The 19795-nt window shown below is 37.7% G+C and overlaps 1 protein-coding gene across 5 annotated transcripts; it reads right to left on the bottom strand.

Moving 5' to 3' along the window:
• Positions 1–427: 427 nt before the first annotated feature.
• On the bottom strand, positions 428–17776 carry LOC125333201 (X-linked inhibitor of apoptosis). 5 transcript variants are annotated; one of them, XM_048318955.1, is made up of 10 exons: positions 17671–17776; positions 15518–15641; positions 14881–14950; positions 13725–13789; positions 8894–9796; positions 7237–7336; positions 5729–5807; positions 5101–5134; positions 3625–3849; positions 428–2181 (listed from the first exon to the last, which is right to left on the bottom strand). In XM_048318955.1, the coding sequence occupies exons 4-10, from the start codon at positions 13750–13752 to the stop codon at positions 1988–1990; spliced, it is 1563 nt and encodes a 520-aa protein (XP_048174912.1). In that variant the 5' UTR covers positions 13753–13789; positions 14881–14950; positions 15518–15641; positions 17671–17776; the 3' UTR covers positions 428–1987. The 5 variants fall into 5 exon arrangements, with proteins under 5 accessions (XP_048174912.1, XP_048174915.1, XP_048174910.1 ...); XM_048318958.1 differs by lacking the exon at positions 3625–3849; XM_048318953.1 differs by having other exon boundaries at positions 1905–3849.
• Between the last annotated feature and the right edge of the window lie 2019 nt (positions 17777–19795).

Genomic DNA, 19795 nt, shown 5'->3' with positions numbered 1-19795 from the left:
GCCTGTGAGTTGGATCCAGGTGATCCAAACAGCCTCTCTCACATGACTCAGGTCAAACTTAGGTAACCAACCATCTGTTTAAACAAGTCAGCACCACACAGTGTGCAGCCTTAACTAAACAGACTATTTCAGGCAAGATACACCAGCTCATGGCTAACAACCCCCCTTCAATTTCCCTTGATAAGTACAAAAAATCCTCCCTGCAAGGAAGAATGGGAGGTAGGAACAAGGCTGTCAGCTTGCCAGTCCGTATCTGTCCTGAAAAATCCCTGTATGCATGAATTATCTGAAACACTAAACTCTTCACAAAGGCACAGAAAGGCAAAATAAAACTGAATTCTTCATATGTGCTGAATTCTTTATGAATTTCTAGTCATCATCTATTCCCAAGACCAAATCCAACCAAAAAAAAATACCAATACTATTGTTAGATTCATAATAAACAAACTTTAATCTATCCAAACAATAGATTTTATTTCTTCTCCAATTAAAACACATTTGTTATCCTTAATAACATTCAGGTTAAATTAATAAGTTTAGTTACAAAACAAAAAGCAACAGAAAGCAACCTCCTGTTATGATTTTTTTTTAATGTGAGAATAAAATACACTGATCAAGGAACACCTGGGTTGCAGTTTAAATATTCATACCATTACACAGCACAGTTTTTAAAAAAATAGAAAAGGTAGATAATACATTTCTGTGTATTCAAAACTTTTATAACATGAACAACTATATTCTGTATATTCTATATTTTAAACCTTAGTGTGTGGAACTCAAAAATATATACACAGAACATATCAGTAGTTCCACAAAATAAGGAAGTGACATAATTCAGCAGAGTGATCATAAAACAGCTGTACTTAAATAAAAAGCTGTGATACTTCTAAAATTAGAAATGGAGGATCAGTCCAATAAGAAATAGTTTAAGTATTTTAAGGTGACTCTCATTAGAATAGTTCCTAACTTTTAAATTTAAATGCTGTAAACTGACAAGAACAAAAATGAAAGATTTCTAACGTTGCTAGTGAATTTTTAAAAAGCATTTTCTAGGAGATAAAGTTTAATCTTCGCCTATGAAAATATAAGATATGATGCAGTGCAAAGTATTAGCAGATAAATCAGTTAGGATTATGCTGTGTTAAAAAAAAACCCAAGAAAAATGCCAAACTGAACATTTTGTGTAGGGAGCAAATTTAAAATGAGCCTCCTCTCATGAAGGGCACAGGGTACATAAAATCCCCTTCATTTTTCTTGAGTTCTCCTTTAATCAATAACATTAATGTACATTTTATATACAGATGGATCTTTGTGAAAAACAGATGGCTAAAACCAGTTTACTGAAGCCAATTTATACATCTGAACCAGAAAAATACATAGGGAGACAGGAATTAAATTAAAACAGACAAACTTAACAAAGTAGCAGAAGTAAACATAAGGTGAAGTATTACAGCAGCAGGTTTTTGTGTATTGTCTGAATTATGTCACAATCAAAGTTACAGAAAAAAAGAGACTATTTTCAATCTTACATAATATTTTTAAAAAGCTAAAATCTCAGGTATAATACACATGTATATGTATACAATTATATTTTGAATTAACTTATTTACAAATTTTATATAGGGACAGGCTCTTTGTACAACTCTGTTTGTACAAACTTCAGTCATAGTGTCCTACCAAAGTGAAGCAAAGGAATGATCTCATATATAAAGGCTTACATTACTTGGGCTTTTCCATATCAGGTCTATGAATTTAAGTTACAAAATATACATATTTGCTTTTCATACATATTGCTTTTTACATACAAGAAATCCACTTAAGGAAAATAATTTGTAAAGTGTTAAAACGTGTAGAGCTTGACAGCAGAAAAATCTAAATCCTGCCATATGGGTTACATTCTGGAATTAACTGCACTTTTTACATTACAGTACACATTTTTAAAGTAATAAAACAGGCAACACTTGCATCCATAGTGCTGTGTGTTTCACTAATACATAAAAATTTCCTGTATCTTCGTAATATCTGTACGACACAGAGGGCATTCATTAAGTAATTGAGCACATTCCTTACAGGCAACTAGGTGACCACAGGGAATGAAGACAGCTGATACGTCTTTAGCCATACAGATTTTACAGAGCTTTTCCTCCTGCAAGCGTCTTAACTTCTCTTCAGTACTGAGGTCTAAAGAAAATAGACACAAAAAAGAAGTTAACATACTTAGTACCACTGACTCTTGTTCTTTTTTTTTTTTCTCTTTACACACAAGGACAAAGTTTTCTTCATATGATTTAAAGGTCACACCCTTAAAAAGAACAAAAAAAAAAATATTAAGAGAGAAGAATCCCAGCTGCAGGATGGAATCCTCTTTTTTTTACTTCCCCTTCTATCTCATTACATCTCCCAGGCCAATGCAAGCAGGGAGTGCATCTATCTTTGTAAGAGCTTGAAATACCTATAGAATTTAGGATATGCATATTTCAATCAGAAACCATTCTTTGCATGGACCTCTCACTGACAAGTTCCCCAAAATTTGAGCAGAAGGTGAAAGAAAGGATAATTGCTACTTAAGAAATTAATTGGACAGACCAAAAGTAATTTGGATCTTATTTCTTTTTCTGAGTTTCCCCAATGAGAAAAATGAGGATGTGATTTCCTTCCCTGCCCCCATTTTCAAATTGCCCGTATTTCAAAAAGCTTAAAATCTGTAACACAGAAAGAGTCAATCTGGCATTGTATATGAGCTCTTTATTATTCCAGTATGCCCCATTTGAAAATACAAAATTCAGACACCCTCCCCTGCCACCTGGGGGAAGCTCTGCACAGCCAACCACCAAAATAAGGTCCAGCTGCACTGCAAATTCTTTTTCCCCCACAATGTCCTATTAAAAATCTTATTAAAAGGAGTGGGCTGGTAAGATCTCTGCTTATCACACCAACCAGATGGTCTTTGCCCTCCCTATGAATTCACCCATATGCTTGTCTTAAATTACAAGTCTCCTGAATCAGAACTCCTGGGTTTGGTCTATTTGCAGAGTGCAAGGGCTTTCTGAGCGTGACCTGCACATCGCAGCAAAACTGGAACATAAATAACTGAATAGAAACACCATTTAGAAGCACGCTTGTTCTTACTGGCCAAGAACAAAAATCTACCCCCAGCAAAATTATATACTGCAAAATAACTAACCCCCCACTATGACTTTTTCATATTGAATACACTGAATATGACAGTGTATCCCTGTGTCTATTTCATTTTGCCACATCTATATTTCTTCTTATAACTATATTCTTGTAGTTATTCTTGCTTTTGTTTTTAAATATAATTGTCACAACAATTTGGCCTTTTTTTGTTAGCACATACAACCTTTCTCAGAAGCACGCTAGACTGTCAGTGTTACACACTTCTGAGATACCAATACTACTTATTTTAGAGATGATATTTATAAATGCTGCTACACTCAAATATGTTAACATCCTGTTTGTTCAGGGCTTTTTTTGCACGTCCCAAACCAAATGTCTTTAATTTTAAGTTACAGTATTGTAACTTTACCATAGGTAAGACTGGGATCAGAGAGTAAACAATAAAAAGTATTTCACAGACTAAAGAACTGATATGAAAGTACACACAGAGGTTTTGTAATTGAATAAGCTCATCTTGCTCAACTGGGATTTCATTTGGTTCTTCTTCCCTTGTATTTTCTTTATGAGCACTTAAGTCTGCTACCAGATCCTCAACAGATGTGTGACTTTCTCCAGTCATCTGCAATCTCTTTTCCATGGTGTTCCTAATCTCAGACAAACTGAAACCCATGGCTATGGCACTTTGTACCAAAGGATTCTGTAAGAGATCATCTAAAACAAGAAATTAAAAACAAAACAAAAACACTTTAAGAAGGATGAATCTGATTATCTGACAGTATTCACAACAATACTTTAAGATACATATTTGCAAACAAATATGTAGCCTAAGGAACTATATTTCCAATTTGAGAAGTTTGCTAATTGTAAAGACTGCAGATTTGAGTTTTCTTCTATCCTAGCTTTCCCAGTCTCCCTTCATTTATTTATATTATGGAAATCCTTCTAGATTTGCTGTTCAAATCAACAAACATGTTTCATGTAACTGTCACCACAAATTCTGTAGCTGAATATTACGTGAAATTCATCCAAAATTCCAAGTCCCAATGGATAAGTAACATTACACCAATTTTAATTCAGTTCAGGGAAGAAAAAAAAAAATCATACATATGTTGAGAAAAACCAGTATGTAATTTGAATTTATTAAACCAAAACACAGCAGCACTGTGTTACACCACCACCAAGCAAACAGATCTGTCCATGGTAAGACACAACACTACTTGGGGAAACCATTTTTCAGTCTGTTGGACCTTCCCCTTCATTTTACTAATCAACATTCAAACAGCAAAATTTTTCAACTTTTAATTCTTAAAAATTAAGCCTTTTTTTAAATAAAAAAGATTCTTTTAGTTTCACTCTCATAAATGAGCCATATGGGAGAGATTTCAAAGCAGGTTTTGTGTAACCACTCTTACTAGCAACAGCTCCCATTCCCTGGGATGAAGCTGCTTGACTGGCCTCCTACTACCTCTTTAACTGTTTTATTTTTTTATTGCTGGTATTTGTGAAAAGTATTGCAGGAATGTGTAATACTGAAACACATAACAAACTGCTTCAGCTTGCTCAGCTTCCTAGTCCTTGCCATTGGACAGACCAACTCTTCCTGCCCCGTGAAAAAGGACTGTTTCCATTCAGTATTCTTTAACATTCATCCCAAAGCACTAATTCAATACTGGATGCACACTCACCAGCTATAAGACTGCATCCAATACAAACATCTTCCATGGTTCACAACTTTTACTTTACAGTATTTACCAAATTATATTACCCCTAAGAGAAATAAAATACATTCTGAAGTTCTTTAGAAGCAATAAAGCAATGGAAGAATATCATCCAACAATTTGCCTGTCATGCTTGATTTAAAAATCTAACAGGGTTATTTTTAAAATCAACCATTCCTGCCACTATACATTCAAATATGTATATTCCAAAACAGGGGGGAGGCTGTTTGTTTTAAACAGATACCTTTAGGAAGTATTGTCCCTTCAGCAGCTTCTGTCTAAAAGTGAAATAGAAAGAAACAAAATTATAATTCTGGAGAAAGTAGAAGGAAATGTATACAGTTACAAAATAAAAAACAGCTATTTGATCTCAAGTTATTTTAGTGACTACAACTAACCTGCTCTGAATAAATGATCAGTATTTTGTTAAAATTTTAACCCATCTTGGCAATAATACTATGTACATGATTCTTAGTCTACAGAAGAATTCTAAAATATTATCAGTTTTACATTTTAGTGACTACACACAAGTTTAACAATGCTCTACCAAGAAGAAAAGAAAATGTATCTGCTATTATTCATCATAAACCTTAGGTTCCCAGGCTATAAAACAAATGGCACTTGTTCAGTATCCAGTATACAACGTTCACAAGGTACCCTGGCTATGATCCATAACCCAGCAATGGAGAACTGGGAGATCTGTGCACTCGGATTGACAGAAACAAAATACACTGCAATTCTTTCACTTTCTGCCAATGAAAGAAGCAGCAGGTGGATTAAGTGATAGGCACATAATTAAAAGGTAACTTCATGTAAAAATTATTTAGATTTTTTTCTATTTTAACAAAAAGATTAATAAGCAAGAAACCTACTGTTGAATCCTTACGTCCATCTCTTAAGTGAACATTATTTATAAATTCTATCCCCTTTTCCTTGCTCACAAATCTGCACCTGAAAATAAGAATATTTAGATTTAATAAAACTGCATTAGCAGCAAAAATTTGTTGCATAACTTTGGAAGCTTTGATAAGTTTCCCACATTATACAGACTGCCTGCTTTTAAAATCTCTAAATGTTTAGTCAACATCCGTGATGTCGCTGTAATATTTCTAAGAACACCTTAAGCACTACTTATCTTCTTACATTTTTGGTGAAACAGAAAGCTTAAGAGTTTTTGGCCATGACAACTCATGACACAGATTTCTAAAAATAAAGACTCACTCAAATGAAAAATAAACATTACGTTAAAATGCTGGTTCTTTTAGTCTTTCACAATCAAAGCAAACAGTCACTGGTCAGACAGGTGCCTTCCATGCTTTCTTGCATTATTTCCCAGCCAGTCTTAGCCACTGGGCAGAGTTCTTCCCTACCAGAAGATTTAGGGAATGCTATAACTGCTTGACAAGAGTTCTCCAGCTCCAGCAGTTACTTCACCTTCAGGAACAGACAGCTGCTGTGAGACTGACACACTGCCACTGAGGCTGATGTGCAAACAGAACCCCCAAAAAACAGTTTATGATCTGAGAGGAAGTAATCAAACCCGACACAATTTATGCAATCTAAACCAAAATCAAACCCATAAAAGAGGAGCGAAATGTAGAAAGAAAACATTCCTTAACCATTCACTGCACCACACTAAAAACTTGGAATCATATCTCTTTCAAGTGGCAGAGACTAATAATTAAAAACTGCCTATACCACTGTTAAAACAGGGATCAGCTAATGCATAAATACCAATCTCCAACTTCCAGAGAGCCATTCACCACAGAAAAGAAAATTGAGAGTCAACGCATAAAAGACACCGATTTTATCAATGTTAGACAAGTAACTAAATCCTTGTATTTGGATGACTTCTGTTCACCTGTGAGAACTACTGAGTCATATTGTTCTTCCTTTCCTCAAAACAGATTTTAGACGACATTGGCAGTCTTTCTAAAAACTACTTCTGGTACTACTACTACTACTACGATTACCTGGAATCCTTAATCCTTTATAATTAGAGAGAATTCTGTTCTACATTCCACGCCGCTACTGACTTCTTCAGGTTTGTTTGCACTGTGGCAGCTGTTTAGTCATTTTGTATCCTGGTATAAGTTATAAACTTTTGCAAGTACCAAGCTATTACAACAACCATTACAATGTAGCACTTAAAAAACAAGAAAAATCCCTCAGATACATATTGACAAAACTACACGATTCTTCTTGCTGAGAAAGCAAGCATCGCTTAAATCCACACATAGATATCTTCCCTTTAATAATGCCTACAAATAAGACAACATAAAATTATTTTCATAACTCTAAACAATGTTAAGCCATAACCAACCTTCTCAAATAAATAAGACTCAGACACATACCAAGAAAACACTAAGAGATACCTTACCCAGGAAACCATTTGGCATGTTGATCCCAAGGGTCTTCATTTTCCTTCCATTCTTGCAGTCCTCCACCACAGTGGAAACATACAACGTGATCACCATTACCTGAGGAAACACACAAGAATAAAGTTACATACTTTACTGCACATACATACTATGTGCAGGCATAATACCAAGTTTTCAACTAAAATGTTACATTATTAAGAAAATAAATATTTCTTATACTGATTCACAATTTAAACTGAAAATAACTCCATTTTAACAGAGACCAACATGCATGATTTGAAACAAATGTTCAGGGGAGAACCAAACTTAAAGAAACACAAAATAAGAGAAGCAAGTTTTCCTGAATTTTATTTTAGTAAGTAATAATACAGATAAAAAACAAAAGCTAAAAAAAATCTATTATCAAGGAGCTCAATCCAATGGTAAACAAGGCCTGAAAATGGCTGCCACAAAGAATGAGAGATGTTTACATGGCAGGGTGGTCCTCCATTTCCCATTAAGATCAACAGGCCCTAATCAGCAATAACAAACCCAGCTGAGGAGAACTGCATCCTCTCTGTTCTAGCACTGTGCCTACTGTGATCCAAGACTGCCCCAGAAACTGCTTAAACATTGTTTTAATTGGAATGAGAAGAGGTATGGATAGGGTTTCCCTAGAGAGTTAAATTCCTCTCAGGCCACAGGGAACAGTTTTCACAGAAGTCACCTGAAGAGTCCTTGGTTTGATAAGCTGGTGCTCAGTTAGTGCAACTCCACAATACAGATCTTTTGGTACTTTTATGAATCCAAGAAGAAATCAATAAAATAGTTCTACTGGCTACAAATATTTCCCATTTATAACCCATACAGGAATATAGCAAAGATTTTATTTATGGCCACGGGTAAAACAAATGGAATCAGATTAAAAAGTTCTGAGAGCTACTAAGAGAGAAGTCAAGTAAGATGAGAGCAAGAAATTATTCCAGATAATCCCCTTTTCCTTGTCACCAAGTAAGAGCAACACTTTGCACTCGTACAGGATCTCTCACTGAGGAATTTCAAAGGTCTTTAATGGTACTGTGCAATTTCATCTAACTGAGAAACCAATGCACAGAGACGGCGTCTTATCCAATTCAAACACTACATGTCTAGGAGTAAAAGCTCTTCCACTGGCACCACTGTCTTCATAAAGTAGGCAGTAGTGGTATTTGCTGGTTTTGGGTGTCCACGTGCCATGATAATGCAAACATGCGTTAACTAAGTAGAATGGCACACAACCTGCATTGTCTTGTTCACAGGCTTTTGTACAGGCCACAGGCCCATTCCTTACACCTAAGGTCTGGAGGACAGCACTTCATTTCTTAAAAAATATTAACTCAAATAATTGTCTTTGTGAAAGATGTATTATAAAGGTTTTAATAGGCAAGAAAATACTTGGCCGTTTTACTGCTAAGAACAAATTTATGATCAAGTCTATGCCTTGCTAGGAAACCCATACCTGATACAATGTATACAATTTTACATAAGAACTGTGGAAAGTAGTTTACAGAGTAAAGAGATTCTGGCAAATTGTTCCATATAAGAATTTTAAAAATTGAGGGTCTTTTTCATAACAAGACACTTCCTTATGTACAATTTCTTTGTAAAAGGTATTAGCCATTTCAAGGTCTGGCTTACCTGTGCTATAGAATCCAGCTTCTGCAAGTTGCTTCTTGTCAACAGGATATATCCAAGATAAAAATGTCTGTAAACGTTTTCCATATTTTGCCATAGAGGGATTCCTTGGGTGCTGTGCATTGTTCAGACCACTTATGCCAAGCTCAGCAGGAATAGATTCACTTGAAATATTTCCAACACCCCGGCCCAGGACAAAAAGGCATTTGGGAAAATGCCTCTTGTGTTCTGACCAAGCTCTGTCACTGGGTTCCCAGTTCTTCAATTTTCCACCACAACAAAAACATGCCACTTGATCACCAACACCTGTATAATAAAATCCAGCATTAGCTAATTCCTGTGGTGTCAACTGGCCATTGAGGGGCCAGTTGTGAAAAGACTTCAATCTTGTTTCTTCACTGCACATAGCAGGATTTTTAGGATAGAAACTATCTGACATATCCACAACCTGCCTAGTTCTCAAAAGGTAATCTGCCTCCACATCAGGGTCATCCAGAGCACACAGGAGGACTGAATTGCTGGAACCATTTTCAGTTCTATTCTGGTAGTTCTGGGCAACAGGATCCATGCTATTTTCCAGAAAAGCAGATTCAGTAATAAACTTGCAGCTGGGAGCAAGGTGTTTGTGTCTCTTAATTGCAGAATCCCCAGGCATCCATCCTTCAATAGTTGTATGGCAACTGAAGCACTTCACTTTGTCACCTTCTCCAGTATAAACAAAGCCAGCTTGTGCTAGAGCTAACACCGAAATGGCACAGCCCTGTGGAAATCCAACAAAAGTTCCCAGTCGGTCACGTTCCTGTGCCCATTCCTGGGCTCCATCAGTGTCTGCAGAGGCACAAGCTTCTGAGTTATGTGGGACATTACACGACATCTCTTCATAAGCAGGGCTCTCCTTAAGATTTCCTAAACAAAGAATATATGTTTTAATTTCCCAGACAGAAGGATAGATCACATCCATATACAACTCTGGAGACTGGCTAAATTCAACTACCATCCTTTATGTATTAAAATAACAACTCTTCCTCCTCTCCCCCATTTCACCCTTGGCTGTATCACCTGCTACACAGAGGCAAACACCAAGGTACTAAAACCAAAATAATAAAAAAATTGTAAAGAAAAGCAGAAAGATCAAGATATCTTAGAGGCGTATAAACATTTACCTGGAGAACACACAGGTTTATAGCTTTAAAAGTATGTTCTTTTTTTTCCTAATAAAGATTGCAAGAATGAAATCAACAAAATACTTCTGGCCAAAACTCTGCCAAAAGGCTTCTGAACCTGAAATACAAAGTTACTAAATTTAAAATACTGATCTAAGTCAGACCAGAGTTGCAAGATTTTAGAGCTCAATTCTCAAACACAACTACATATTATCCTCATGTGAAGGCCATGACCCCCATGCCCATTACAGGTGGGCAGCAACTGGTAAAAAAAAACAAAAAGAAAAACTTTTTTTACTTGTGTTATATTGTAAAGACATACCTCAATTTATATTTTAGCAAAATATCTTGTGAAATAAACTATCAGATATTTCACCGGGGCATTTTATCAAAGTGCTGTGCACTGCTTTTAAGATCAGTGTCTTGGGACTACCCAGCACTAGTGTTCATGTCCGGCATATTGCTTCCACTTTTCCATGCCCTGCCTACACTCTCTACAAAAATTCCTGTACCTCTGCCATCACCTCAGCTTTTCCTCCCTTCCCTCCCTGAAGGAACATCATTCTTTTTAGCACTTGTTCCTACCCCTGCCTACACTTTTCCACAGTGAGTACCAACTACCAGTCCTGCCTCCCATCCCTTCTGTGCCAGAAGGCTGCTAAGAGCACTCAAACAAGCCAAGCCCCATCTTTGTTGAGGATGAAACAAAGCAACTTGGCTACAGCGGATCCTGTGCAAGAACCACAAATTGACAGTCATCACCTTCATCCCAACACAGATGAAGTCAAAGCACAGTAAACATTCATCTCTTGTCCAGACAAGTGCAGTGATACTATTGACTTAAAAAGTCTTGGCTATTGCTGATACACATCTTAAAGTGGTAAATTAAATTATAATGAGACTGCTCAAATAAACTTCTTAGCATAAAGCAGTAATAGTTCAGCAATTAGCAAAAAGAAAGGCATATAAGGAAGAGCAGAGTATGTACTTAACTGAACAAGTGTCCCTCTCTATTTTCCATAGGAATGCTGAAAAATATCTATTTCCAGTCTATATAACGTAGGCCAGCACACAAAAGCATAGCTTCCTCAAGACCTGCATTAATGTTGCTTATACATTCTGTAATGTCAATGCAGATGTTCCAGTGATTGCTTCTATAACACCAGATTTAGCTTCTACAAAACCTGTTTTGGGGTTCAGAAAGGGGAGGGGGAAATTAAAATGCCTATGTATTGCAGGATTGCTGCATCCTCTGCCAAGATGACAAAGATAATTAACCTATAAGCAGGTAGGGAAAACGTGACATCAAACACCTGGCATGGGTGCTTCACATAATAACAGATACAAGATTTCTGAGCACCAGCTTTAATTACTTCTTTCAGTTCATTACTAATGTAAGAACACTAGAAATATGCTGTGGCTTTCTGTTTTAGCTTAGCAAATTCAAAAATAGCATCTGAATAAATTGCATTGACTAACCTACAAATCTGACGTATATGCTTGTTTTGACTTCGAAGGGCAAAAAACCCCAAACCAGTAATTACATTTAGTAATATGAAAGCTGCCATAAAACATGTATTTTTTATATACATACATACATAGAAAAGTTTTTTATACTGAAAGCTTAAAAGCTTTCATGTTTATTGCTCACATTTATTTCCTTATAAAATCTTATTTTAAAGCCTCTAGAACTGTTCCTGTAAAGATCTCAAGTGACCTTAAGCATCTATCACTACTACACTGCATCCATGAAAGAATTGGTGTAACTCAAAACCAACTAGCTGCATAGTAATTTTCTTATCTGCATGCCTGAAAGACTTTCTAAAAGAACACAAACAAAGCCTACATCACATCCTTCAGAGTCTCCTTCTCAAACTGTTCATTAAAAAAACCAAAACAAATGCATATGGCTTTTGCTGTATGAATAGCAGTATATCTCTATTTCTATTGTATTTATACAGAAATGAGTTCAGCAGCAGTGAAAAAAACTCTTACTATTTAAATTTTTTGCATTTTAATTTTTTGTTTTATGTACATTAGTTTTTTTCTACAATGCTATGAATACTTCAAAAACCCTTCTGTTAACATGGTGAATAAAAAAGAAATTATGCCCTCTACATGGTAATAATGAAAATATTTGCCACATTTGGATTCTCTGGAATTAAGCAATCCATCTCAATCCTCACAATCAAAACAGTATGAAAAGCACATACCAAGAGACCAGTGAGTACTGACACAAAAGGTACAATCACAACAGATAAATTCTTTAATATGAACTAGCTTTTTCAAATTATATCAACCACATAATTTAATCATGATGTCTTGGAGCAGAAAGGTTCAACTATGATTCTAAAAGCCTCTCAAAGCCACATCTAATTACTGCAATGACAGAAGCAGGACCAGTCCCTCCCAGGTAGATGCGAGGTTTAACAATGCTCCAGCCACATTATGAAGCTCTTCCCTTACAACAGCCCCACGAAACATGGCTGGTTTACATTTCACTATAGTTTTATCTATGAGAAACATCTTATCAAGCATTGAGGCAAACTCCTTGCCTGTGTAAGTACTGTTTTATATACAATATTAGTGCTACTTCAAATACAGTATCATGTTCAATTATTTCTATTTCGAACAACTGTTAAAAGCAACTATTCAAAGTGTAAAATTATAGCTACCTTAGGAAGAGTATTTCTGCACCAGTTTTTTAGCCATAGCCTAACTCCAGTTAGTTGGAATAATGATTTAGAACAATTATCTGGCATCATAACAGCACTCAGACAGATATTAACTGCAGCAGAAAAATGACTGAGGGTAAATTTTTGAATAGTTTATGGCTAAGAAACATAAATTCACAAAAATCTGCCACCTAAGATGGGCACACAAGACTTTACAATATATACCAGTAGCCAATCTGAGTTCAGAGTATACTCTATGTATACTGAAGTTAATTAAGCCATTTTGCATAGGTTTTATTTAAGGACACGTGAATTAAAGGTAGAAGGTCCAGAAATGTTAACAATAATCATTTATAAAACCCAGATATTTTAACTATTATTGAAGCATTATATATCTTCTTATACAGTGAATAAACAAAATCTATTTTAGCCTGAAAGGTTTCCATAAATTGAGCCAAGTTTAATCCTGCTTTTAGATATCTGAAGGCTATTTGCCACAAGACACCACCCTCTTTCAAGCTGAATTACCAATTTATATAGCCTACTGATTATGTTTCAGAAGAAAAAATAAAGACAAAAATATATAGCAAAAATGTTAACTTATTCAAAATGCAAAATTGTACACTGTCGTTCTGCAAAACAAACATGTTTAATTCAGCTTTAAAAATATTAACAGGTATTGATTTTATGCAAAAATACAACATGATCATATTATCTAGATTTGAAAACCTTCAAAAGAAAAGTAGAAAACGCACTTTTCCCTTTCAACTATATTTTTACTAGACATGATTATTTCCGTCCTTAACCCTAAACCAGATTGGCATTATAAGGCGTTATTTTTAATTCTTTTGCATGACTAGCATGGGAGTAACCTCCAAGTCAGAAATCTACTTGCACAGCCTCATGTTCCTGACCAAAGGGTACATGTTAGTGTTTATTGTTGACTGAATTTTGAAATGTGAGTAGTACACCAAGCGAATATCAAAAAGAACATACTGTACCAGCTGACACACAGATTATGCATGTGTCACTTCAATGAACTTCAGTTTCTGCCTGCTCAGCTGCAATTAGATCAAGGAAGGTGCATGCTGCTAACTGAAAACATACTTATAAAGATTATAAAAGTATAAAATGACCAGAAACATGACTTATTTAAACAGTGTTTACAAATTTTAGCATATTTGTATCTAATTATCAATAGCCATTTTTTAAAAAAGTTCTGTTTATATTCTTTTTAATTTATTTTAGAAAGAGAGTATATATCTACAGAATGCCTCCTGATTCAATGCCAAAGCTTACATAACCCCATCAGCTCAACTTCATTTGTCTGTTCTTCCAACAGGTCCTACTTAGCCTCCCATCAGGGTTTGTCATTACAGGAAGTCAGTCAGTTGCTCAAGGTTATAGTAGGCTATTATATCCTCCTAATTTCTGACTTTAGTCACAAAGACTTCTACGCTCTCCCCATCTTCCAAATGTACATAACCAGGCAAACAGAAATACACCATTTTGAGAACTATTTTTACATTGTGTTTTTCTTCATGAAGAAGTCATACAGGTATGGAATAGAGAAACGAAAAAAAAAAGGATTCATGGCTGCTAAGGGCAGAGAAAAAAAATCCTTTTTGTGAACTTGCAAGTTAAATGTCATCACAACTTCAGTTGTATGTATGAGAAGGAAGGAATAAATACCAGCTGCTATAGGAAAAACTGGCATGCTGTACCCTAAGATACTGCTCCTGTGGCTAAGAAACAAAAAAAAATTACTGAGTCAACAAGGGTTATTAAAAAGAACAGCCAGTAGTAAAAAATGCCTATTAAAACCTGCAGTGCCCTGAGATGCATCTTCTTTCCTGAGTATGAGCTGCGCTTCAGCTTTTAGTGCTACATCCTTCTTTTACAAATAATTTAAACTCCTAGTTAAAGAAAAATATGGAAAAAGAGGGCGTTTTTCATCAGGGAGATATTATGATATGAAATTTCAGTTACAGCAACATGATTCATGCCACAGCAAAACTGCTGAATCTTCTGGATTCTATGGCAAAGTTGGAGAAGCATCGGACCGGCACCTCCTGCCTCACCCACTGGCGAGGGCGTTCCCTGCCCTGCCAGTGCTCCTGCCCACAGCAGCCATGCTGAACTCATCACTCACAGTCACTCAGCAGCAGCCTGAGGCAGAACAGCATCCTGATACTTTCTGGTGTCACAGCACGAATGTTTTGCTATTAAAGAATGAGAAGAATACATACATATATATACATTTATATATAAAGTGTGTGTATTTATACACGCACATCCCTCATCATCTTGTAAATTTGGAAATCTGTCTTGAATTATCCTCTATATTTTATTTTTAGCTTTGTCAGGAAATGGGGATGACTTGGGAATTATTTCTAATTATAATATTTTACCAAAAAAGAAATATGAAAGTTGTGCCTGTTGAAAATACTCTGCTTGCCTTTCTATTTAATAAGAAACTCTCCAAAACACTGAAGGGGAAGGACAATGATCTGCAAGATATGTGCAGCTTCATTTTACATTTTATATGACAGGAGTGACACTCAATTCAAGCTTTGCAGTATGCCTTCTTCATCTTAACAGCATTCAGTCTTCACACACAGCTACATTTTTCATGTTTAAAAATCTTGCGGTTTCTAGAGCCTGACTTTAAATCATCATGCTCAGAATATTTTGGATTAGAACTCTGCAAAAAAGACCCCATGCTATGAAAACGAAAAAGCAGCAAAGGACTGCACACTGTTAAACAAAACAATACAAAAGGTACTTACAGTAGTTTTCCCTAAGGAATTAGTATCCAATCAGACCAAGTATAGCAATGGATTAATCAAAGCAGATACAGGTTTCATGGCTATTTTCCACCAATCTTTAGAACAAATTCCAATACTTTCATTCCTGTTGGTAGAAACAAAAAGAGGTTAAAAACCTTCTTTTTCACATAACCTTCAGCACTGTTTATGAAGCCACAACTTTGAAACTATGAACAAAACAAACATTTTAAAATTCTCTCCCTTGGCCAAAAAATCCGAACTAAAATATATTCTAAATTTGAAAGAGTCTGAGGTCAGGGAAAGTCTGAAATGCCTATATTTTACTAAAACTAGCAAAGGACATAAATTGGGCATATTCCAGAAAATCCAAAGACAACAAAACAAAATCCTGGAACTAAAAACTAGAGGGCAGCAAAAAGGAGAAAGAACGTAACAGCAGACAGAATTAAATCCCATGATCCAGACTTCTCTTCTCTCTCCTAGGAAATTCTGTATCTGATTATAAATTGGATTTTCTGGAAGTCTTCAGCTCCCTGCAGCTGTACCACCCACCTTGGGAGGACAGCAACAGACAGAAGTCCTATCACAGGTACACACGGCCTGAAATGAAATCCATTTTCATACTTCTAAAATTGAGATATGAACACACATTTCCTTACTTTTCTGGTAACAAATGCAAGTCTGTCTTGTATCAGTGGGAGCAGTCAAAAAAACCCACAACCAACCACCCTCATCAGCATTCTTTCACTTTTGCTGCTGGTTGCAAAGAGCAAGATCAGGCGAGGCACAGAACAATCATTAACTTATTCCTTTGCCCTTCTTGGCCAGTGCTGTAGGTGCCAAGCTTTTCATAAAAGAAAGTAGTTGGGGATTCTTTAAAGGACCTCAAAGAAAACTTCAAAGAAATCAAGTAGATAGCAAAAGGAAGCAATTAAGAAAATGAAAAATATCCAAATAAAAGCTAAACCAACCAATCCATCACACAAAAACTTGCTTTCTTAGAGATGACACTTCACTGTTGTCTTCTCTGTTATGTGGTGACTTACTTCAGGATAAACAATGAGTAATTAAGTTAGTGTATTTCCTACTGCTCTTTGTCAAGGTATTAGATTAAAAAAAAAAGTATTTGACAAAAAGGTAAAAGAGGGTTTTTTCATGCAGTTGGTTGCTTTTCCTTCAAAAATGGTCTACTGTAAGATCTTGAAGTTTCTATATGTTCATTAGGAAACTAAATTCTCCCAGTTAGTTACATGAAGCATTGCAATTAAAATCACAATGTAAGACTGTAGCAGTGAAGGGATAATGAAAGTAGTGCTGCAAACATGTTTGCATTTTAGAGCAGATGCAGATTAAAAACAGTGCAAAAATTACCCAAACCAATATGAGTACTTACACCCATTTATAGAGCTTTCAGCAGGAAGACAAAAGCATCAGACAAGTAGTACAGAAGCAGAAATACACTTACTGTTAAAGAGAAAAATGTAAGCATAACATCATAGACATTGTGCAAAAGAGAACTGCTTGAACTTAAATTACCGCTGAAAAATACTACCTGAGTGAACTTCTCCCTGTAGAATTCTTAATAACTACTGTAATCTTAAAAAAGAAAAGCTGAACAAAACTGCATTTTTATTAACAAGAAGCAGTTCTAGAAAGCGACGGGCCTAATAAAAGAAAAATAATACAAGAGTGGGCAGGCAGAGTTAATATTCAAATATGTGAAAAGAACCACAGAGACCACAGAAGCGCTTATTAGACAGCTAATTTTTCATTCACTTTTGTAAAGAGCAGCACTGAAGATTCCATCCGGAGCGCTGCGGACCCTCGAGCCGGGGCACGGCTCGGGACCGGGTCTGGGCTCCGCCGGGGCAGCCCCGGCCCGCTACGGACGCTCCCGCGGGCGGCGGCGCGCCCGTCCCCAGGGCAACGCCTCGCCGGCCGGGACCGCCCCGCCGGGTCTGTGAGCGGCCAGGGGCAGCGGCGGCCGCACCGGCCCTCGGCACCCCCGGCACCGCCGTGGGGGCGGGAGCAGAGCTGAAGGACCGAGCCCCCCGCTCCACGCGGGGAGCCCCACCAGCGCGGGCAGCCGGGGAGCCTGGCCCGCCTCGGAGTCCCGCCGCCGCCCCGGCCCCGCCGCTGTCGCGGGCACTCACCGGGCACATCCCGTCCCGCACGGTCCGCGGCGCGGGAGCCGCTCTCGGCAGCGCTCTCCGAGAAGATGGCGGCTCCCGGCAGCCTCAGCGCCGCCCGGCAAGGGGCAGCGCCCCCTGGCGGGCCGATGGGGGTGCGGCGGGCGGGCTCCCGCCGGCGGAGGGCGGCGCGTGGCGGCAGCGGCCGGGAAGTGCAGAGCGGCCCCGCAGCTCCGCGGCCTCTGAGCCGCCTCGGCCCGTCAGCCCCGCTCCTCATTCCCCTCATTCCCCTCAGCCCCCTCGGTCCCCTCAGCCCCACTCCTCATTCCCCTCAGCCCCTTCGGTCCCTTCAGCCCCGCTCCTCATCCCCCTCAGCTCCTTCGGTCGTCACAGCCCCGCTCCTCGTTCCCCTCATCCCTGCTTGTCATCCCCCTCAGCCCGTTCCGCAGGCACATCCCCTCCGTTCCCTCGGCCCCCTCAGCCCTACTCCTCAGCTCCTTCCGTTTCTCCGTCCGCTCCGTGCCTCACTTCCTACCGGTCCCGGCTCCGCGCCGGCCTCGCCTCTCCTCTCCTCCCTCAGCATCTCCAGCAGCCCCTTCATGTCACATCATCTTCTCCAGACGGTTTCAGGTCTGGAAAATGCTCATCCCAACGCTCTCCTTGCTCTCACCTCTTGTCCCCGCAGAACTACAGCTTGTTACGACTTAAATCTGTTAAACCAGAATTTTTTTGGACTTGAATTTTCCAAATCAGACAGAAACCTGAGGCTATTTTCTTTGGTAGTTGTAGCCAAAATCATCTAATCATTCTCATGGCTAAGACTAAAATGGTCTTGAACATTAAAATATTGCTTTAACCTTTCTCTGTTTTTTAAAATCTCAACTGACCTCACTTATGACCCAACACATTTATATGTCGCCAGAGTATTTGGTTGTATGTAGGGGACCTGCTTCCTGCTATCCTTGGGAAAACTCAGCTATTTGGAATAATGTTCTCATGGTTTTTGGTTTTCCCCTTGTGCATGTCAACAGTAGCAACTCACTTTTTCAGATCACTATCTCCAAAGACTTTGTGGCAGATAGTGTGGACAGTATCAGGAGAAGCAGTGTAATTATACAATGTATTAGAATGTTTGCAGGTTCCAGGGCTTACACTGAAAGCCCTTTTGAGGAAGGATTGCTTCTCACTTTGTTGTCTAGCACCTACTAAGGTCCCAGTTTGATTCAAAGCTTTTAGTTATTACAAGTAACTATAGTATACAGAAAGTAATGAAATAGTAACAAACTCACTTTGATTGAATAGAAAAAATGGATAATGATTATTCAGTAATCAACAACATTACTCAATAACTTAGGATGCAATTCCACATACCACTTGCTCTTCGTTCAGAAAAGAATGACCATCTATAACATACTTAGTGATGTAGCACAATGGTGATGTGGAGCCTATAAGAAATAAACAGCTGTACTGAGTCACATCCATCTAAACTTATTCCACAGCAGACCAAAGCCAGATCATTTATTTAAGAATCTTTGGCACAGTAAGAGGTTTGCACCTTAACACTGCAATGTGAACATGAATATTTAATCTTCTAAGTCCTTGTAATACCACATTATTAATACATTCATTAGCAGTGATTTTCACAAGGGCCCTTGCTCTGTTGAGGTTTGATACTTCTCCAGATGAAGCAGATTGTTTTCAGAGGTCACAAAGTGGTTTTGCAGACACCCACTTTCAGGTTTTGATGTCTAAATCAAAAACTATGGTAAAAGTTTAAATTGAAAGGCTCCCATCCCTGCAGGAGGTTGAATTAGATCGCCTCCCGAAAACCTTTCCATCAAAAAATATGAGATAAAATAAAACTGAAAAAATCAGATCATACCAAAAGTACAGTATCCTTGAAATTTTCTTTACACAATCATGTTAAAAATTTCAGTCAGTTACAACCTGTTTGAGCCAGATAAACATAAACTGGACTTAGCACATAGTTCTTTGACAGAAACTGTTCAGTCAACAATGGGTCATGCGTCACAGAGGTTCACACGGAAAACTGTGTTTGTTGACATTATCCCTAAGAAATTAATGCAATTTATTTCCTACTCATCTCATTAACTAATCAATTGGACCGTTAGTACCAGATGAATGAATG

Source organism: Corvus hawaiiensis, chromosome 14 (assembly GCF_020740725.1).
Source record: "Corvus hawaiiensis isolate bCorHaw1 chromosome 14, bCorHaw1.pri.cur, whole genome shotgun sequence".
NCBI classification, from domain to species: Eukaryota; Metazoa; Chordata; class Aves; order Passeriformes; family Corvidae; genus Corvus; species Corvus hawaiiensis.
The sequence above is the reverse complement of the archived record's forward strand: the minus strand, read 5'-3'. Positions and strand labels throughout refer to the sequence as shown.